The following is a 21,572-nucleotide window of genomic DNA, read 5'->3' on the forward strand; positions in this document are numbered from 1 at the left end:
GCTCCCGCCGGGCTCGGGCGGGGCTGGGAGCACTTCCCAGGGTTTCTGATTCGGAAACACCGACATTTTTGCGAAACACCTCTCCCGCCATAAAAGAAGGATCGAGAGTCCTTGATTTCACTTTTAAGAATAGATGGCTATTATTTGGTGCGATTTTGGATCAGTTCTGAACTTTATGGGAGGCAACTATTTTTTATAGTAACAATTAGGCAGATCTCCAAGTATCTGAATATAGGAGCTATACCGTAGTTTGTTTCAGCAAATGCAACAGCAATGTATTATGTGTGTGTGTGTGTGTGTGTGTGTGTGTGTGTGTGTGTGTGTAAACAGACCTCACTTTTCATGCCCATTGTCCTGGATGTTGCCATTGGAGTCGGACAAAGCTCATACTGCACCACCATTACTGTGTGCAGTAGGAGGTCCAGACTTGGAAATGATTCAGCCTGACAGCTTCGAAGAATTCCCTTTGGGACTGCTGTCAGTCCCTGGGCTGCAGGGACAGTCTCCTGTGCCTCATCTGTGGGAATCTGCCACATTGCTGAAGGAAGAGCGTGTGACGGTTGAGCTGTTTGCAGAACTCCCTGATGCTGGCCTCCTTTGAGAAAAGTTTCTGCGCAACTTGAGACCACTGGTCTGGTTCAAAGCTGGTGGGGCCATGCTTGTACCTCCCTTGGGAGCTTTCGTAATTCCCCCTTCCAAACAGCCGCGTGCAGAGGTTAAAACAGAGGTGGGGACCGAACAAGGGTTGCGACTGCTGGGGGAGGGTTTAATACTTAACTTAGGCAGGCTTCCAGAGCAAGACACTCGGGTTTGGTACAGCAGAGAGCTGCGGCTGAGTTAAAGGGGTATGCAAGGGAGTAATTCCAACAGAGAGGAGTGGGTGCTTTTTTGATTGCCCCTTGCTAATTAATGTCAGCAGTACTGCCCTGTAGTGGAATGCAGTGAACAGCATGTCTGTGTGCTGAGCCACAGGGTGATGTGGCAGCTGAGCTGGGATCCCACAGAGGGATGGGAGCCTGCAAGTGAAGATGGTGGTGGTGGGGGTTGTGAATAGTTCATCTTTTAGAGATGTTACTCTGCTAAAAACATGCTGTGTTTGAGACATCAAATGAGGCTGTTTAAACCCCAAATGGGGAGATGGGAGGCCTTTTAATTTTGCCCAGAGTCTCAGTAATAAAAATGTAACTAACATACAATTATTAGTGACTTAGGTATTTCCTGGCAATCTGAAATGTTGTCAGGGTTTCTTTAGCAGTTTCAAAGAGGCTGTTGCTCATGGAATATTGAACCAATGATCCGAGCATCAGTGATGATGAAATGCCCAATCTAACATTTTATTGAACATGGCATTTATGAAAAATGAACCTGCTCATTTCTGTGATGTAATCAATAGCACATTAAACCATTTATCATTAATTTGATTTAAAAATGCCATTTTGGGCCTATATGTTCCCCTCCCTTCCCAGTCGAGTTTAAATTTGATATCCGAGAAAGCACACAGTAGTAAAAAGAAAAAAGCTAATCTACTGTCTTGGGACCAGCAAATTTGGCAGCTACCCTTTAGCTATATAATTTCAAAACATTAATGTGAAATAGTACAAACATACAGAGAAAAGATTTATTCTGAGTTGTCCTCAAATCCAGGTGGATTCCTGGTGTTGATACACCGGTGAGTGGCATTTCTGTGATGAAAACCCTCCTTGCCACAAGTGGGGGGAAAAAAGATGTTACTTTAAGAAATGACCTTTGGGTCCCTCTGGGTGCCTCCCCTCACTGGCTGTCCTGAGTCCTGGTCGTGGCAGCCCCTGGGGACAGCCAGGACTGTCAGGTTTTGATTATTTTCCTCTGCATGTTCCTCCAGGAATGCCCCCTGTGCCCAGGAGCTGGTTCATACCTGGGCATTCTGGGAACTGGACGATTGGTAGCTCTGTGAAGCTCTGCTGGGGGGAAGTTGTGGTTGATTTTGGCAACTGCACTTCTAAAAAGTAGGCATTAAGCAATCTCCAAGGAATGGACAGGGGCTGCAGTGCAGGGGTTGTAGCAGCATGAGGTGAGAGAGGAGAGGTTACCAGGACTCGCTGGAGTCCGAAAATAGCATCCCTGGGAGGTTGTCTCCTGAGAGATGATAATGAAGGAAGTGGGGGGGTTACTCCATTGCTTCTGAAAGAGCCATCCGTGTCCTTGGAATGAGGCCAGGTGCTATCTGAGGTCCCAGAGTGATTGTGGTAAAGGACAGGGCAGGTTCATTCTTGATGCATTTGGTGACACTGTTCTCACGGTTATGTGTCTGTGGCTTTGTGGGCAGGTGATACACTTTCCTCCCTTGCAGCACAACACAGACCCTGCTGGGGAGCAGAATGGGGTGTTGGGGAGCACAGGGGGATGCTGGGGAGCACAGCAGGGTGCTGGGGACTGTGGCATGCTGGGATGAGTGTAAAACTGTGGATTTACATGTGGAAGGTCACTGCTTTTGGGTAGTTAAAGTGTCTCCTTGGGGATTAAGATTGAAATATGAGTAGAATTTGTTGTCGAGGTCACTTGTTCTGCTACAGATAGTGTGGATGATCCTGGTGTGATAATTGAACATTTTATTAACTTATATAATGAAACAATAGTCCATTCCTGATTTGGCCAAACTAGTGTCACGTAACAGCTGATGGACTTCCCTTTCAGGGCTGATCTTGGGAGTGGCCTTGTGGAAATGGCATTGGTTGTACCTGAGTTCATTTTTGGTGCTTTTGGCAGGCCTCCCAGGAGGAGCTGAAGGCCGCGTACCGCCGGCTGTGCATGCTGTACCACCCCGACAAGCACCGCGACCCCGAGCTCAAAACACAGGCCGAGCAGCTCTTCAACCTTGTCCACCAAGCCTATGAAGGTCAGGGGGAGCTTTGCAGAAACTGTTTTCATGGGGTTTCTAGGAGAGCTGTGTCTTCGTGCTTTTTGAAGCTATTTATTATTACAAAGTAATAATTAAGTTTGCTGATACTTAGCGATGCTGTTTCCTGCTTCCGTCCCGTAAGTCAGAGGAGAAATGCCATATAAATGCTGCAGGGAATGAGATGTGGAGTCTCTGTCTTACTTGCTGCGTGTTGTAAATGATCTTCTCATCACTTCTCTTTCTTCTGAATGCCTCTTCCAGAGGAGAATGAAGACTGAAAAGCTTCAAACAGAAAGACAGTTTCATATTGTACTGATGAACTGCTGCACCCCAAGGTTCTGTTCCATGTCACCTGACTGCAGTCTCCATTGTTTTCCAGCAAGTTCTTCCATATGCTCAGACTGAGATAGAGACAACTGATTCATAGCAGTCAGAGTTTTTCTCTCATGCCAAAGCCCTTTTAAAATAGTCTGAATTAAGCTGAAATTTACTTACGTCCTGGTGTGCAAATTGCACCTGGAGTGCAGATAGATTGGAAGCTGGTAGGAGCCATCCATGTTATAAATCAAGTGCACCCATCTGGGTGCCCAGTCCTGGAGCCTAAAGAGACACTAAGGCAAAAGGATGAACAAACATTCCTCCATTCGACCTCAAATATGAGCTTTTTTTTTTTTTTTTTACTCTCCTGGTTTTGACTGATTTGCTCCTTCTAGCTGGACTTGAGCACAGGTGGAGTCTTTCCCATTGTCCCTAGTTAGGCTTTAGGACATGTGGAAGCTTTCACTAGGAGAGCAGGGAAGGTCTGACCTTGATGATGTGGGGAACAAAAACAGGTGGTGCTTCAATAATTTCATTGTAGTGTGGTGGGTGGCCTTATATAAGAGTCCGCAGCTTCCCTTTGAATTTTGTGGCTCTGCTTGGCTGTGCCTTGCAATGAACATGGAAAGGAAATTGGTGCTTGTTTCATACCAAATGTGAGTGTAGTATCAATTTTGCAAGCCAAATTTTTGACGTCTTAGAAATAAGCCACTTCACCTCCTGCCTATTTTCTCTCCCTCCTCTTCCATCTCTTAATATCACACAACAAAAGATTCATTTTACCAGAATTCATAAAAAGCAGCATCTGCCTGTGACATTTAGCAAGTCCAATAATCTTCCAGTAGTTCAGACCAAAGCTCAGTTACCAGTGTAAGTGCCCCAGCTCCCTGAGGACACATCAGTTCCCCCACAGTCAAAAGAAATACGTGATCATGATAAAGCTGATCTTGGAACCCTGGGGGGAAAATACTGATGATCTTTTATTTTTTTTTACAGAAGGGTGTGGTATAGGAGATTATGCATTTAAACGTGCCTTACCTTTTAAAGATTCTTCCTAATTCTGTACACAATCTTTTTCCAAAGTAACTGTTCTGCAGTCTCCTGGTGCATTTTGTGTTCTCCATTGAGCTGGGTGACGTTTTGGGAGGTTCAGATTTTACACGTACCTTTGCCATTGCCTTGTAGTTTATGTTTGGCAAGGCATGAACTGCCTTGTGGAAGTTGCTTCATTGGCACTTGGTATATCCCACACATTTGGACTGGGAGGGAAAGGATCAGTGGACAGGGAAGATCAGGGGAAGCACCACAGAGCTTTGAAAGCCAGACAGAGGTGGGTGGTATTCCTGCTCAGGAAGGGCCCTGGGACTGCTCTGGCTAAATTGCTCATAATCCCTATGGTTGTTAGAGGGCTCATGTCATGCTTCAGTCAAAGAAAGCAGTGTTAGAAACTGCACTGCACATTCACTTAGGCTGCATGTCTCTTGTGTTCTTTCCACTTTTTTGTTTTAGAAATAAGAAAAAGAAAAAAAATTGAGTTTTTTGGGGGAAAAAGTCAGTGTGTCCTGTCAATATGGCACATGGAAGCATCAAAGGGGTTAATGTACTACTGTAGAACAAGACATTTCCAGGAGCTGTGCTTGAATTCCAAATAATGCAAGTGTCTTGGTCTGAAATCTGAGGAGAAGACTGAAAACTGAGTTCTCTCCTCTCTTTTGGTTTTAATTTGCAGTGCTTAGTGATCCACAGACCAGAGCCATCTATGACATATATGGGAGGAGAGGACTGGAGATGGAAGGCTGGGAGGTGAGAGAAATTGAGCACCTTATGGCCAGTGGCCTTGACTAAACCCACCTTTATCTGCCATTGTTGTTCTACCAGCTGCACTGACACCTGGCTAGTATTAAATGCCTGTTGGTCTGAAGGCATCCTTGGTTAGTTATTTCTGTCTCTCTCTGTCCCTATTGAAACACCATGATGGATTTTCGAAGAACACTTGGGTTTTGCACTTGAAAAGAGAACCATAAACCTGACATTCAGAGTTCCCTGTCAGGATATTACTGTGACAGGCAACATCTTTGTCCGAGATGAATGTGTCGTCATTGTCCATCTAGTCCCATCTTTTTCATCCGAAACTTGTTTTTTCATCCAAAACATCTTCCCAACTAGCTTCTGAGTTTGAAATTACTTTTTCTTCCTGGGCTTTTTGGGATTGGTTGGGGGTTTTTTTGGTGGTTTTGGTTTGGTTTGGTTTTGGTTGGGTTTTATGGGCTTTGGAAGAGAACTTGTTCATTCGTGGCTGTCTTGCCATTGAGTCCCTTGCTGGCCTCTGCCAGCCCTAGTTGACTGCATTATGCTGCTTGCAGCAGAATCCTATGGTATTGGGTCAGGTCAGCACCAAGGTCAAGTTTGGAGTGAGTTGCCAGAAATGTGGTGCAGTGGCATGTAACAGACATTTCTGAACTGCTTTTTGTGTCCACACCTGGTAGAGCAGTTAATGGATTGCTGAGGATAACAGCACTGCAGTGTCTAGTGCTTGTGGTAGGAAAGCTCTTTGCCCTGGTTTTGTCAAGGGAATGGAAATAACAAGACCATATTCCCTTCTCTCAAAGCATGGAGTTTTCTCTCATGCCTACCATTTGATTTGGCCCAGGTGCTTCCCTCCAAACTCTGACTGTTGAAATTGGTGCAGAGCGGCTTTCAGCAGCTGGGGCAGCGTGTTAGTGCGTCCCAGGTTCGTGGGCCTCTGTCCCCCCAGCACTGCAATGCCCTGAGCAGTCTCAGTCTGGTGATCCTTTGGTTCTCATTTCTTTTTGAGCAGGTTGTGGAACGAAAGAGAACTGCAGCTGAAATCAGGGAAGAATTTGAGCGTTTGCAGAGAGAGAGGGAAGAGAGGAGACTGCAGCAGCGAACTAATCCAAAGGTAAGCGAAGACTTAACCCTGGTCACAAGAGTGGATCCGTAAATTATCACCACTGTGCAGGGTATGCTGAGCCTAGGTGAGGACATTTTGAGACACTCACCTTGGCACCACCTTTGGATCTGCGCTGCTCTTAGCAAAGCCAATGGACTGTACAGATCCCCAGGCTGTGGGTAGTGCACAGACACTAAGAACTGGTTTTCACTGGAAGGTTAAACAAGCATAAGATGTTGTGTGAGTATCTGTTGACAGCATTATTCTCACAGGAAGGGCGTTCTGGGTGCCACAGACCAGTCAAGGCAAACTGTCCCTGCTGGAGGTGCGGGTGAGCGGGGTCAGAGAGATGTTCTCAGAGAGGGGCATGGTTATCTCCACTGATGCTGCTCTGTGCTTCAGGAATGTGACATTTTCCCTGGGCGCTCGCCGTGGCTGTGAGCTGTGCTGTGAGCCTCGGCCTGTGTCCTGGGATAAAATTAGCCATCTGGGTGTTTACAGCAATTGCTGGTTGGCAGCCGATGGAAATGTCTCTCCAGGCAGTGTTCCCGTGGAATTGGGGAGCGCAGCTGTGATCATTTCATACACGAGCGCAAGTTATTTTAAAATTTCCAACATTTTGTCAGTTCCATAAAACAGTTCCACAAAAATAAAGCGTTTTAACCAGAAATGTTGAGCAATAACCAGATGTAGGCAATTTGGAGGGTTGGAATTGAGTCTCCTATTTGCTTTTAGAGCTTTGTTTTTGCTTTCAAAGACATGCAGAAGGGTTGAAAAGTTCATTGCTTGGTTTGAGAAGAACCATTTCATGTTAGGAGAAATTAAATCCCCTTATTTTCCTGCTGTGGAAGGTCAACATCTAAGGAATGCAGGCCCCTCAAGGCATAGCCTGGCACAGCTTCCAGGTGTCACCTTCCTGAAGATAAATTCATAAGGAAAAAGGAGGGACTGTATTCTCCTCTGGCACATCTGTGAATTCCATGAGTCTGTTTCCTGTTCACAGGGTGGCAAATGAAGGTGGTTGTAAAAGCTGATCCCGGCTCCGATGGTTCCGTAGAGCTGCTCCCACTCCCTGCCCCGGGAGCTGCTGCGCTGTGCAGCGCTGGCTTCTGAGCAGGCCTTACAGCTCCCTCCTGCCACTCTTCCTTTGGGGAGAGCTCCTCATTTCCCATGGTCAGAGCAGGTGGCTGATGGGAGCTGGGAGCAGCAGCAGTCCCCTCTATTATCCGGTGGCATAGGGGTGCTCTCATTCTCTGGGAATATTTTTAACTTTACCATCTGCTGCTTTTCCTGTGCTTGCACCTGAACCAGTTTCCTTGCCAGGATCCACAGACCTCTGGGGTGACTTCACCTGCTTAGTGGGAGGTGGAGGGTCTGCCCAGGGTCCACCGTTCACCTCAGGGAAAGGCAGGGGAGTAGGAGGTCAGCTGGGGAGCCAGAGAGGGAACAGGGAGAGGCTCCTTTCCTCTGAACGGGTCCTGTGGATTTTCATGGTTAGGTTCAGGTGTTTTACTTTTTTCCTCGGGAGGGATATTTACTGTACAATTCACAGGTGTGAAAAAGGAAATCCTAAGATTTTGAGTATGTTTTAGAGAAATGAGGCGCAATGAATCCCAGGAATGCATGTGGATCCATGCAGCATCACGGCACCAGTAAGCCAAGTACAGCAAGGTGGTCTTTCTATGAGAAAGAAAATATCTACCATTTACTAGAAGTTTGTCTTTGTCAAGCTTTTCTTCTGATGATAAGATATAAACTAGAAAAAGAAAACAAAAATTTTGACTAATGAGGTCAATTGCAAGTGAATGATGCAGGTTAGAAGTAAATTAGTTTAGATAACTCATAAGAAGAAGCACATAGAGGCTTTCTGGCTAAGTTCCATTGAAGAAAATCAATTTCTGAAATATATTAACTTCAAATACTGACATAGCAGATTCAGTTGTGGGGGAAGAAGAAACCTGCTCTGTAAAGGTGTTCTACTTGCTTCTATAATATGTCACAATAGAAAAATGACCTCAGGATTGCAAGTTGAGTTCATGCTGAAAAGCTGCCCTTTCTCCAGTCTGATGATTTATATTGCTGTTTTGGAATATTGTAATCACTGACATTTGTTTGTCTTGCGTATTAGGAAATTAATTTTAGAGTGCAAAAGGTAATTGCAGAAAAAGGGAAAAGTGCACAAAAATGTGGTCATATACAGGAATGCTTTAGCCACTTGTCCTGTGTGTGTTGGATGTTTGCTAATGCTGAGTGCTTGTTTCACTTGTCATCCCTCAGGGAACAATTAGTGTGGGAATAGACGCCACCGACCTCTTTGATCGTTATGACGAGGAGTATGAAGATGTGCCTGGGAGCAGCTTTCCCCAGATTGAGATAAACAAAATGCACATATCCCAGTCCATCGAGGTGAGGAGGGTGGACACAGATGTGTGAGCAGGGCCTGAGCGAATGAGGCACAGAACACGCTGCTCGGGGGTTCTCACCGGGATCTGGGGGGACACAGTGGCCAGCGCAGGTGGGGAAGGGCAGCTCAGGGCCAGCAGGATGGTGGGTTTGCCCTGCAGCTTTCAGGAGACTCGTTTGTGGGCTGCAGTGGTGCTGCCCTCCTGCCAGTGGGGATGCTCAGTATCCGGTTCTGACTGAATATGGTATGTTCAGTGGATGAAGACAAATGGCACCCATTTTTGAGGATGTGGGTAAGGAAGAGAATGGGAATTGTTTCCTCTCCCCAGAGAGTTGTAGAAATTTAGTCTGCAACTAAGTTTGCAGCTCAGGGTCAGGACTTCAAGAGGTACATTACAGGTGTCACAAGTGTCTGGTACTGTAAGAGTTATCTCACTTTTTGCCATACTTGGTATTTGACTACAAAACCACATACACTCTGCAGTTGTGATTACGTCCCTGTAGAACATGCACTAATTGTGTGAACTGGACCAGAGTTACTGCTCACAATATATTCATTTTTCAGGCACCCCTGACTGCCACGGACACAGCAATACTGTCTGGTAACCTTTCCACCCAGAATGGGAATGGAGGGGGATCAATTAACCTTGCTCTGAGACGAGTGACATCTGCCAAGGGATGGGGAGAGGTGAGAGTACACCTGTTGTGCAGTTTTATATTCAGTCTGTTACCCAGTGTTTATTTTGGGGGGGGGAACTTTGGCTGTGGTTCATCTCTCATTTGGTACATTCTGTAAAGGAATTTGAGAAAAAGGCCAAACCTTGGGTTTTCTTATTGTTTTCCTCTCTCCATTTGGCCATGCAATTTGGACTTCACTTGTGCAGACAGAATTGTTACCTGATGTCTCCAGCCTTTCTAATTTCTCTGTCTGAAGGCTCTGAGGTACCTTCCAGTGCTGTGAGCAGGCACCTTAGGCAGCGTAATAGTTTGCCTTTGCTTCCAAAACTGCTTTTCTCTCAAGGGAAGGAGTTGTGGGGGAAATAGTTTGAGTCCCCAGCAGATATGGACTGAGCAGCTGGAAGGTCCCGTGTTGCCATGTGCAAGCTGGGCTTTGTTTGACATGCTTGTGGTATCACTGGTATAGCTGGCAGGTGGCTGCTATACCAGTGCCTGTGCCTTCCTTCTTCCACAGTGGCTCCTGCTAGCCTGTTTCCTCGGGTTGGGGGAGTGGGAGTTTTCCTCTTGTTTGAGAATTCATAGACTGGAGGCTTTTGATTTGCATCAAGATTTTGTGAGGGAGGTGTTTTCTCCATGTTCCCTGGAGTGACCAGAGCAGGTGCCAGTAGCAGTCACCTGTAGCTTTATGAAACTGGCTTTGTTTTACCCATAAACCCTGACTCAGCGAGACACCTTTTCTTCTGAATGCAAAGCTGCAGGAAAGGGAGAGTGCTGAAAGAGGTGGTAAATGTTACTCAGATGTGTAAAACGTCTGTGATAAAAATGACACTTGTGACATACTTTGTCACTGTTGTAAGGGTTGTTTTCTTCTAACACTCTGGCATTGTGCATTTGAACAGTTGGAGTTTGGAGCAGGAGACCTTCATGGACCTCTCTTTGGGCTGAAGATATTCCGTAATCTTACACCAAGATGGTAAATACTAGAAAAATGGTCTAATGGTTAATATTTCACACTAAGGAAGTAAATGACTTGAATTCTCTTCCACACTAATTCTGGGTTTGTTTTCTATCCTACAAAATAAGGTATTTCCTCTTTAGATTTAAGGTCATACTTGTATTGTCAAAAGACTTGTACCATATCTGGGTTTTGGTGCTCTCCATTTTCATACTTCCAGTTTAAGGAGGCTCTGTGTTCCACATCCTTAGATTTGTAGTTGATGTTCTCATGATTCATGATACTTGAGGTATGATCTCCAATCAGAGCAACAGAAGTTGGCTCCGGGAGCAGAACAAAAGCTCTGGGAAGCTCTTCTGAGGCTTCCATGTGTGAGAGGGAGTTTCCGACAGCAAAACAGGAGATGATGTGTTGTATTTTTGGGAAATAATACCAAATTTGCCACTACTGAGGTGTCTGTTCACAAATTAATAGAAGTCTTAAGTTGCAAACGAGAATACAAGGTAAGGGCTGTGATTGAAGTCACATGCCAGAGCACTGTAGGAGCCAGTGTAGGCTCCTTCATTTGTATTTTCTAATTTAGTAAATACAGCATTCCTCAGAGCTTGTATAGGATTCTTGTTCCCTGTGGAGAGCTTTAGTGCTGCTTTTTGGAGCTGATGCTTGAGGGTTACTAAATAGCAGGGCTGCTCTGTGCCAGCAGCTGAGTGTGCTGCACTGCAGAGACCAGGCTGTTACCTGTGCAGGGCAGGAGGGAAGGTCGGGAGCAGCAGCTGCCTGGGCACAGGCAGTAACCAGGGCACGACCTGCTCTCCTGGGCACTGCTGTGGTCAGGCAGTCTGAATTAGTTTTGATTTTCCCCTGAAAGCCTCGGGTGTCGCACTCCTTGCAGGATGGTCTCTAGGCATTCAAGCAAAGTTCCTGAGCAAGAAGAAATTTGAGGCCACCTGAGAGCCTGTGTTTTAGCACTGATGAGTCTTTCCTCACTTCCATAGTTTCATCACCACAAACTGTGCCCTGCAGTTCTCGTCCCGCGGGGTCCGCCCCGGCCTCACCACAGTCCTGGCCCGCAACCTTGACAAGAACACGATGGGCTACTTGCAGTGGCGGTGGGGCATCCAGTCAGCCATGAACACCAGCATTGTCCGGGACACCAAAACCAGCCACTTCACCGTGGCACTGCAGGTGAGAGCCCTGCTGCTGCCATAGGGACAGCAGTCCTGCCCCGGGGGAGAGAGGGATCTCACCTGCCTGTCTTGGCAGTAGTCTGGCTTGGGACTAGAGGTTAAGGGAACAGTTGGTACTATCCCATGTTACACCCAGCATAGGTAACAGGCTGCAGAGGTTGTGTCAAGCACTGCTCTGTGTTCTGTGCCGCTTCAGGGATGAGAAAGGAAATTGGGGGGAGAGTTCAGCAGTGGCCAAGGACATGGTTTCATACGTTTGTGCCTCTTGTGTTTCAGCTGGGAATCCCCCATTCTTTCATGATGGTCAGTTACCAGCATAAGTTTCAGGATGAGGATCAAACACGAGTGAAAGGTTCTCTCAAGTAAGTGCTCAAGAGGAAGTTCACATTATTCACAACCTGAGGAATCTATCCTCTTCTGCTGCTGTAGGCCTCCAGGTTCCACAAACCAAATGCTTCTGTGGCCTTTGGGAATCTGCTTTTCATTCTTTAAATCTGGTAAAGGCTGAAGTGAATGTCTTGGCGGGTTGGCTATGTGGAACTTAAAATACTTGTGTGTGATATGTCTATATCATCTCCAGTAAGAAAGCCAGAAGTTCTTGGGAGCAAGCTGGAAGGGCTATTCTCACCTTGGAGATACACAGTGAATCTTCCAGAGGGCAACATCTGCTGCATGCAGATGTATTTCCATGCTTTACTTGTTGGGGAATTACAGGATTCAGTAAAGAGAAGTCTTCCCTGTCTTACCAGTTTTTGGTTCTGTTGTTCTAGGGCAGGTTTCTTTGGGACTGTAGTGGAATATGGAGCAGAGAGGAAGATTTCCAGGCACAGCGTTTTAGGAGCCACCGTCAGTGTTGGTGTTCCCCAGGGAGTGTCCTTGAAAATCAAGTAAGTTCAAGATTGCAACTCTAGACTGCAGAGGCTGACCATAGCTTCCATGATTCTATTTCCAGTATTCAAGTGAGAAGGTTCCAGTCCCAGGGCAATACAGGTGTAGTGATACATCACTGGGAGAGGGTGCAGCTGCCCTCACCTCTAACGCAAGCAGTGCCCATGGTAAGCAGTGGGTGCCTTCTGCTGGTGTTACAACCTGAGCCACCTCTGTGTGTGCATCAGAATATTCTGAAATACAGCTTAAAGTGAGGTTTGGAGCATTCTGGTAAGTGCTGGAAGATTTCTGAAAATACTATTGGTAGAGCTGGATTTAGAGCTGGATTCTGTTTGTATAACACTGTACACAAGTGTATGCTTGAATTAGGGAATTACCATTCCCTAATGCAGTGATTGTACCACTAACAAGGTGCAGTTCACGGAGGGGCAGAGCTCATTAAGGGTCCTTGTGCTGTGGTGGGATGTCCAGTGGCAGGTGGGACGCCAAACTGCTGAGGGGCCTGAAGAACTCAGGAAACTCATGTTTTCTAAAATAAATATTGTTATAAGCATCAGAAAAATACTAATATGCACCTGGCCTGAAGGCCCATGCCAGTGCTGCGAACACAGGCCTTCTCTAGAAGCATTTTCTTTTTCACCTTTTTTTGGGGAAATCAATGACCAAATTTCCTATTCTCCTGTTCTCCTAAGATCAGAAAAAACACTGTACAATGATCAGGTACTATCATGAGAGATGTTTGCTTCATTGAAATCTGGCTCTGGCTGGTGTCAGCTGTCTTTCTTACCATTGGCTTTTTCAGTTTATTGGAGTTTTAACTTCTTGAGCTCATTGTTCATCTCCCTTTGGTTCAGCAGCACGTGCTGCTGCTAAGTGTGTTTCATCAAGCACATTCAACTCTGCTTTTCCTCTTACCTGTCCCTCTGCTCTTTTTTGTTGCAGGCTGAATAGGGCTAGCCAGACCTACTTCTTCCCTGTCCACCTAACAGATCAGCTGCTTCCCAGCGCCGTGTTCTATGCCACCGTGGGACCTCTTGTCATCTACTTCGCCATGCACAGGCTGGTCATCAAACCCTACCTCAGGGCACAGAAGGAGAGGTGAGACTGCCAGGCTGTCCTGCACATTCAGAGCGAGGAAGTCTCACTAGGGCTCTTCTGTGTGAAGTTGTGGGTCACTTTAACTGGGGGGGATGAGTAGGCAGACACCTGCCAGTTTGTGGCTGAATCCCATCTACTGTGTATTCCTGATGTGGTGTTGCCTTCCTTCTGCCAGAGAGCTGGAGAAGCAGCGGGAGAACACAGCCAGTGACATCCTGCAGAAGAAGCAGGAGGCTGAAGCTGCGGTGAGTCTTTCTTGTAACTTGGTCTCCCTTAGTGAAAGGCAGCTCTTTTCCCTCTGGGCTGTTCTCTTTTGGCCACAGTGTCTGACCCTGCATGATTTCTGCTCTGCCACTTGTGTTGTGACAGGTCCGGTTGATGCAGGAGTCTGTCCGAAGGATAATTGAAGCAGAGGAAGCCAGAATGGGTAAAGATTATGATATCATTTACTTTTTTATATAAATTTGAAGAGAAGAAGAAACAATACAAAGGTGTTGTTTCTTCATTCCCACTCCTGATGAAGTGCAGTGTAGTTGCTGCTGAGCAGAGTAGGGGAGTCCCATTATGATTCATCTCCTGGTGCCTGAGCTTAGGAGGGATCACAGAATATTATTTTGGGACATGCTGTGAGGTGGATCAAGAGACTGAAGACATCAGTCTGGATTCACCTCTCCACCAAAGAGAGGTGTGTGTGTATAAATATGTGCAAACGTTGTAGTCTCAAGTTTAGCTTTCACTGATTTCTCCCTCACATGGGATCAATCCCATTGTTCACGGATTGTAGTGGCAATCTGATCTCTGATGATTACTACCAGTTTTCCACAGAGTGTTCCAAAGTGAACTGACATCCACTCAGATTGTCACATCAGTGTGGCACTGAAGTCCCGTCACTCTATCCTAGTGCTGAAGGTTGCTAACAAACAACCAAGTAGAAATGTTGTTCTGGCTTGAGAAAAGTGGGTCCAGGCCAGGAGAATTAAATCTTGGTGAAAGCAAGAGAAAATGCTGGGATGGTCTTTTTGTCAGTGTCTGTCCAGCCATGGCAGGAAGCCTTTCATCACAGCTGTGATTTCCTGGGACATGCAGGTCTGATTATAGTGAATGCCTGGTATGGGAAGTTTGTTAATGACAACAGCAGGAAGAATGAGAAGGTGAAGGTAATAGATGTGACTGTGCCCCTGCAGTGCTTGGTGAAGGACTCTAAACTCATCCTTACAGAGGCCTCCAAGGTACGTTCTGTCAAAGCTGTTCTGTCAAAGCCCAGACTCCATGACTCAAATGTGTGACCCAGAATTTCAGTTGAACCATGTGGTGTCCTGCCAGGGGATCTCTCCAGTGACTCTGGATCAATTCACAGAAGCCATTTACATACCAAGTGTTAGGAACGTCCAGGAACTTCTGTTTCTCTGGGCATTTCCAGTGCCAAAGAAACAGCATCTTGGTGTCTGCAGACCCTGGGGCTGTACACCAGAAACTTCCCAACCCCCTGGTTTACTTTTATGTATTCAAAACTTGCAGAGGTGATTCCTCAGCATCTCACCTTTCTGGCAGCAAAACTTTTTTTAATGACACTTGTCCTGGCACTAATAGATGTTTCTGGCCAGCTGAAGAACTGTGAAAGTCCATTCCCTGATGCTCAGTTTGTCCTTTTCTGGTTGAAGGCTGGGCTGCCAGGCTTCTACGACCCCTGTGTGGGTGAGGAGAAGAGTTTGAAAGTGCTTTATCAGTTCCGAGGAGTTCTGCACCAAGTGATGTCAGCTGACAACGAGGCCCTTAGGATACCAAAGCAATGTGAGTAGCATGGGGACTGAATTGAATGTATGGAGGCATGTTGGAGGCCTGAGCCAGATTTCTTCTTTGTCCCCATTTGTCTTACTTGCCAAAACATCTTCCCTGCTGGAATAACTCTGTGAAACCTCGTGACAAGTTTTACTGTCACCTCTGTGGGTCTGGCAGGTTGGATCAAAGGCACAGACCTCTGTTTGCTCTAGACCAGCTCCCTGGCCAGTGTGAGCAGCACATCCAACTGACAGAGCTTCCAGAAGTGCCTTGGGAGGTGTATATGAGTCGTGTTTAATTAGCAGCCAGAAATGCTCCTGCCTGTTCCTGGTACGGTGGTGGGTTCTAGCATGTGTCCATTCCTTGTTCTCCCTGACAGCTCACAGGATTGATGCTGATGGCTAATCTGGGAGCTCGTGTCTGCCACGGGACCTGGGTCAATGGAAACTGCACAACCTCCCCCGGACGCTGCAAGTTTGAACAGAGACACTTTTATTTTTACTGTCCATATCGCCGGTGGTGTCCTGCTGATTCTGTTAGGGACAAAAGGAGAGACCCTGCTGCTCCAGGCAGCTTCAAGGCAATATTGTGGCTTGGTACTCAATAAAGCAGCGTGACTCTGAGTGCACAGTGCTTTCTGCCCAGAGGGCTGAGCAGGTGCCCTCCTGCCAGCTGGCCACGGCCCCTTCGTGCGCTCACACGTACCTCCTGGCACTGAGCAGGGATGAAAACCTGTTGTTCTCACTTCTCCACATACTTCCTGGGGCAGTTAACACACCTTTTCCTGCTCCTGAGGGGAATTTCAGTTCTCGGGCCACCTCCTGGAAGTCCCCTGTGCAAAGCCTTTTTGTTGGAAAGAGGTCAGAGAGTTTCCATCTCAAATCTGTGTTTGAAATGCACTTGTTAACCTCATACTTTTATTAAGTATGAAGGTCTTTGCCTTTTGTAGTAACATTGACCTCTTCAGCACCAATCTGTCCAGCTGCTTATTTCCAACACTGCTATTCCAGACAAGGACATGGGGTATCATACTCTTACTAATTCTTCTGCCATCCACATCCATGTATCATCAAGGTTTTTGGAAAAATAGGAGAGCTAGTGAGAAGAAAGACAGCAATTCATTTAATTCGATTCTGATGCTGCAACTATCTCTTCCCATCTAATTTATTTCTAGGTAAAACAAACGTAGTTCATGTAAGTAAACCAGACCAAAGTGAGGAGAGAGGCCAAATGGATAAAGAGCTGAAAATGTAACGTTCAGCTGCCCTTTCTGAAAAGCAGCAGTTATGGCATAAATCCATGGGATTTATCTTGCCTAGAAGCCTTGCCAGGGATTTCCAGTGGAGGGACAGTCTTGGGCTGGTGACACAGCAGCTGAAAACGGCACCTTGTAGAATCTGCTACACACTGGGCACGTCAGCACCACCAAGGCTTTTACAGAGAGACAAGGAATCCTTGTTCCTTGGTCACATGTCTGCTCCAGGTGAGTCTAGACCAGCCTTCACTGCTCACTGGTGAGAGCAGAGGGGAAAACACCCATGTCTTGGCAGTGCAGAAATGCTCTTGACAACTCCTGCCATAACTCCTTTCCTGACATGGGCCTGGCCCTTGTTCTGGGCAGCTTTGGTTCTCTGTGCTCAGATCACTGCAACAGGAGAACTAGATTTCCAAAAGTAGACTTGTTTGAGGCAGTCTGAAAGAGATGCTCCCTTCTCTAAAAAACAAGTTCATGTTGTGAAGGGGTGTTCATTTGTTTTTATTAAAACCAAAACTCTTCATTTGTGACCAGCTCCTGGTGCAGGGCTTTATTTCACTTACAACCAGTGTTCTGTTGATCTGAAATTAAATGTAAAATGTGCAATAAATTATATTCAGCTGAAAAGCAGCTCCCATCCCTTTGCATCTGTAGGAGACTCCTAAAAATAAACCCCTGGAAAGCAAGGGTTGCAGGTTTTGTAAACATAATAGCACCCTCCATTCCATCCAGCTCATTGACTGCTGCTGGTCATTGCTGGGTGGGACTTGAGGGACTGGGCAGAAATCTCTACCAGAAGTTCCCTTTTCGTGTCTTTTCACTGTGTGAGGTGTATGGTCAGGAGTGAGAGCCAGCCTGCAAGGACTAGGACATGGCAGAATATTCCCAGAAGAGCATCCCTGGGAGCCAGTTGCTACTGGCCAGCCCAACTACTACTTTCTTCCTTGTTTTCTGTCAGTGACAAGTTTTGCCAAGACTGTAAGAACAGCCCCACTGTGGAATCACAGTCCTGCTGTGAGCAGCTGCCATTTTACAGCCACAGCTCCCTGGGACTTCTCTTTATAATTCAATTCTCTGTATAATTCAAAATTACCAACAGAATTAAAAGAGAAGCTATAAGCCATGAGAGCTTAGCTTCCAGTATGACCTAGTGCCATATGCAAAAGGTTGAGCCACCTTTTCAGTTTGCCAAGATGTTAAGGCTGCTTTGATGGCAGCTGGCTGAGCAGCAGTGGCTGCAGGGTCATGGCACATACCGGAGCTGCAGGGTGGCACCAAGGCTTAGGCAGCCCTTGGGTAGGTTGGAGTCCTCTGGCAGTGGGGAGGGAAGGAGGGAGCTCTCCTTCAGCACAGCTCCTGGAGGGTTCTCAGGGGGTTGGTTTGGGTCTGGCCAAGCAGCCAGTCCTCACGAGGCGGATGCAGTGCAGCCCCCAGGGCTTTTTCCAAGGCTGCAGGGACCTGATCTCGCACCAGAGGCTGGCAAGGAGCAGCTGCTCTGGAGAAAGGTGGGTATACCTGCCTTTACCTCCTATCCCTGCCTGACTGGGTATATTGTTTAGGGAAGAGCATTTGAAGCATCAGATCTTGTTGCTGCCTGGCACAACAGTGCACACACCAGTAAATCATAACAGCAGACTCCCGAGTTTGGAATAAAACAAACTCATTGTTCACTTATTTCACATTTAAGAAAAAAACATGGTTCATTAAAAGTTTTAATGAAAAAATAAAGTTCTGAATTAAACTATAATTATACATGGCTGAAAGTGATGAACTAAAAGAATGGAGATGTTACTTTTTTATTTCTCTCTGCTGATATTGTAACGTGCTGGACTTGTCAGACACCATCCACTGGGATAAATCTGAAAAGGGAACAGAACAAGAGTCAGTCACATTGATTAGTGTCGAACCTCTGTAAAAAAGAGCCAGTTCACTTGGCAGTGCACCCATAAAAGCTTCAGGAACGTGCTCCATGGAGGTCCAGTTGAACTGTGGACACGCTGCAAACACAGAGAGACCGATTCCAGAACGGGTCCAACCCTTGTGCAGCAGCAGCTGGGACCTTCCTAAGCCTTTCCGGTTGCAGAGTGAAATGGCAGCATTGGAGTGCTTTGGTTATTTTTCTGGCTGCAAAGGACAGTCAGGCAGCAGTCAGGGGCGAGTCTTTGGCAAACTCCTTGGTGGTTCCATGTAGCTTCTGAAGGCAGCACAGCATGGTCATGGTCTTGAGATTTCACAGAAGCTGGAGCTGGTTTTCTGAACCCAGAGTCAGCTGTTGCAGCTTTGTGGAATAGGATTTTTATCGAGAAGCAGGACAGAAGTTGCAAGTCTCACGCAGCTCTGTTGCCCTGCCAGTCTGGCAGACCTCCTGTGCCCCCATGTCCCACGCCATGGAGCCCAGGACCTCGTGGCACTGGGCTGCCTGAGGCTTTGGCAGCTCCAGCACATATGTCTGAAGAAGGGCACCAGACCCTGTGTCCTGGCAAGACCCTCAGTCATCACCAGGGCACATCTCCCAGTGAGCTAGTCCTCAGACAAGGCAGTGCTCCAATGCTGTGACTGCAGAACTCGGGACATGTTCCTGCTGGCACAGCTGGTCTGGCTGTGGCTGCGGTACCAGCCAGTGTCTCCCCGAGCCTCCTGGTCTCCCTGGACAGAGCATACACTATTCTCCAGGCAGAACTTCAGAGAAATACCTTGAAACATCAACTCAATTTGTGTGACCCACGGAGATGCATTTGGTCATCGAGGAACAACACCAGCATCTCCCTGGCCTTGTGTATGAGCTGTGACTCCCCACCGTGGTTCTGGAGGGATTTCCCTTGGGCTGAGGCTGGCTGGGGCCTGCTTTCCTGTCCACCCCACACTGGATGGATCCTCATTGCACTTCACCCTGTAGCTGCATCGCCTGCGTTCGCTTCGAGCTGTGTCATTGCTACCAGTAGGTTAAAGATTCTGGCTTTCTGGTTACAGTCCAGTCTCAAAAAACAGTGAAAACAGAAATCAACTCAGCTGTTGTACTTGGATGGACATGATCAAATCCCAGCCAGACCTGCCAGGCTCTACATTTACTTTGGCCCCTTTTAGAGTCCATGTTTGAATTCTGGGCTGAGAAGAGGGAGAGTCATCATCTTAAAACAGCCCCGTAGAGGTTAACAAAGGGACAGGAAACGGAGCAGTCTCCCTCCATACACACATTTGAGCTGATCATGCAAATAAAATCATGAAAAATCACTGTGAAGAGACCTTGTAGGGAAGAATCCGATGCCACTGATCCCCCATGCTGCCTGTCCAGAAAAAGGGCTGCTCTTTCCTGCCAGGGTGCTGTCCCTTGGCACAGGAGGGAGCCCCAAGTCCCGTTTGCACTTGAGCAATGCCAAATTGCAGAACTCCCATTTTCCCAAGCCTGTGGAAGCGGCAGCAGATCACACAGAGGCTGGTAGCACTGACGCTGGCTCCTACTGAGCCTTAGGATATCTAAGATTGATCTATACGGAAAAATGGGCAGGTATAATATTTCATTGAATTTAAAACACAGGGCCATTTACTTTTCAGACTCTTCACATAGACTTCCTCCTCCTCCCCTCCCTCTTTGGAGGAGGAGTTTCCTAGCACAGAGAGGATTTGCAGTTTCCAATGGGATGAGAAAACCTCCATGGCAAAGGTATTGTACATTCCCCAGACATCACCCAGTCATCGTAACCGGACAAAACTCCACCGAGCTCAGAGAGCTTCATCTGTCCCTCGAGACAGTCAGTATCTCGCCGCAGTTCTGACCAGTTGGCCTCTCCCAGCCCCAGCTGCCCGCGGCTTGGCGATTCCTCGTCCCTGCGCCGCGGGCCAGCCGGGCAGCTCTCCCGCCCAAGCAGCAGCAGTTTGGGGAAGCCCTTCCCGGCCTCCCAGCCAGCACCCACGGCTCGCCCGCCCGCGCAGCGCACCAGCACCGCCTCCCCCTAGTCCAGAAAGCGCCTGCGCGAGCCCGTCCGGGAGCGGTTCGAACGGCGAATGTCAAACTTGGAGTCCCGGCACTTCTGGCAGATGTAGATCTCGGGGACATTCGACTTGCGGATTTTGGCGCAGGAGAGGTGGATCCAGGTGTGGCACTCGTTACACTCGATCATTGGCCGCCCGGCGAAAGGCTTCATGCAGAAGCAAGTGACCAGGTCCCACGAGTCGTCATCTGCAAAGACAAAGAGCAAAGCCACGTTTTTTAGTGGTCGAGCCTTCACACCCACACTGGGACTTTTCTCTCCTTTTGTGCTAAATTAACCTCCTGGGTTTCAAAGACAGGCACTTTGCTGCTTTTTTCAGGTCTCCCCTACATGGGAAGAGACTCTCAGCAGTACATGGGAGGAGAGGAGAACCAGCTGCTTCTATAAAGTTGCAGCTTTTCACTCAGTTTACTGCAAAAGGAGCCAACCCCCCCTTTTCCACCAAAATCCTAACTGCCCAGGCAGCACTGCTCAGCATTAATCTCATGCTACAGGTAAAGTACCAAAGAAATCGGCAACAGCACCGCCACTTCCACCTGGCTGATCCTCTTGGACAGCCAGGCCACCTACCTGAATCCACCATGATGTCCTCATCGTCACCAGTGCCGTCCTCATCCCGAAAGACCACCTGCTTGCCCTGCCGAATGACCGTTCGTTTGCCCACACTCTGGATCTCCACCGTCTGCTCGGCTGTCACAGCGGGGTAGGACACACTGGATGGGGTGTCAGAGTCCCACACCGAGCAGTGCTCGGTCACAGACTGCGGGTCGCCCTCTGATGAGGGGCTCATCGGTGTCTCTGCGTAAGAGTCCTCTGCCTCCAGCTCCAGCAGCTTCTCCTCGTAGTCCTCCTCTGCAGACACTTCTGTTTCCCTCCTTTTCAGCTTTTTCTTCTTCCTGATCTTATCGATTTGTTTTCGCTCCGGCAGGAAGTTGCTGGCCTTTGCCCGCTGGAACAGGGAACCATATGGTTTTGCTCGTTTAAGCTGACTGAAGTTCTTTCTGTTCTTGGTGGGCAGGGAGACAGAGGAGGGGGTGTCATTGAAGCGAGGATCCCAGCTATCGCTGTCAATCGTGCCTCCAGTGCTGTTGGGAGGGCTGGGGCTGTTCCTCAGTGGCGTTTCCTGGAACACGTCGAGAAAGCAGGTACAGCATTGACTCAGAACAGACTTGCGTGCGACTCAAGGCGCTGCGCCCTGTCCCCGAGGCACTGTCCCCTGTCCCCCCGAGGCGC

General features: G+C 47.6%; 2 protein-coding genes across 2 annotated transcripts in view; one reads left to right on the plus strand and one right to left on the minus strand.

Moving 5' to 3' along the window:
- The window catches only part of DNAJC11 (DnaJ heat shock protein family (Hsp40) member C11), a 17,632-nt gene extending 1,914 nt beyond the window's left edge, over positions 1 to 15,718 (plus strand). The window contains exons 2-16 of the mRNA XM_029962423.1: positions 2,746 to 2,875; positions 4,926 to 4,999; positions 6,015 to 6,116; positions 8,385 to 8,513; positions 9,076 to 9,198; positions 10,088 to 10,161; positions 11,139 to 11,328; positions 11,607 to 11,692; positions 12,101 to 12,217; positions 13,161 to 13,316; positions 13,492 to 13,561; positions 13,686 to 13,743; positions 14,403 to 14,545; positions 14,978 to 15,107; positions 15,475 to 15,718. Coding sequence (XP_029818283.1) covers positions 2,788 to 2,875; positions 4,926 to 4,999; positions 6,015 to 6,116; positions 8,385 to 8,513; positions 9,076 to 9,198; positions 10,088 to 10,161; positions 11,139 to 11,328; positions 11,607 to 11,692; positions 12,101 to 12,217; positions 13,161 to 13,316; positions 13,492 to 13,561; positions 13,686 to 13,743; positions 14,403 to 14,545; positions 14,978 to 15,107; positions 15,475 to 15,500 — 1,566 coding nt within the window. The 5' untranslated portion in view covers positions 2,746 to 2,787 and the 3' untranslated portion in view covers positions 15,501 to 15,718. The remainder of the gene's footprint in view (positions 1 to 2,745; positions 2,876 to 4,925; positions 5,000 to 6,014; positions 6,117 to 8,384; positions 8,514 to 9,075; positions 9,199 to 10,087; positions 10,162 to 11,138; positions 11,329 to 11,606; positions 11,693 to 12,100; positions 12,218 to 13,160; positions 13,317 to 13,491; positions 13,562 to 13,685; positions 13,744 to 14,402; positions 14,546 to 14,977; positions 15,108 to 15,474) is intronic.
- A 4,130-nt stretch (positions 15,719 to 19,848) lies between these two features.
- On the minus strand, positions 19,849 to 21,477 carry PHF13 (PHD finger protein 13; the record flags this gene model as incomplete). The annotated part of the gene is made up of 2 exons (XM_029962361.1): positions 19,849 to 20,527; positions 20,910 to 21,477. Coding segments are annotated over 2 exons (795 nt in total), but the record flags the coding sequence as incomplete, so codon positions are not given.
- Between the last annotated feature and the right edge of the window lie 95 nt (positions 21,478 to 21,572).

The sequence above is a fragment of the Manacus vitellinus genome, unplaced genomic scaffold (genome assembly GCF_001715985.3).
Source record: "Manacus vitellinus isolate BGI_N305 unplaced genomic scaffold, ASM171598v3 scaffold_46_pilon, whole genome shotgun sequence".
Classification (NCBI taxonomy): domain Eukaryota; kingdom Metazoa; phylum Chordata; class Aves; order Passeriformes; family Pipridae; genus Manacus; species Manacus vitellinus.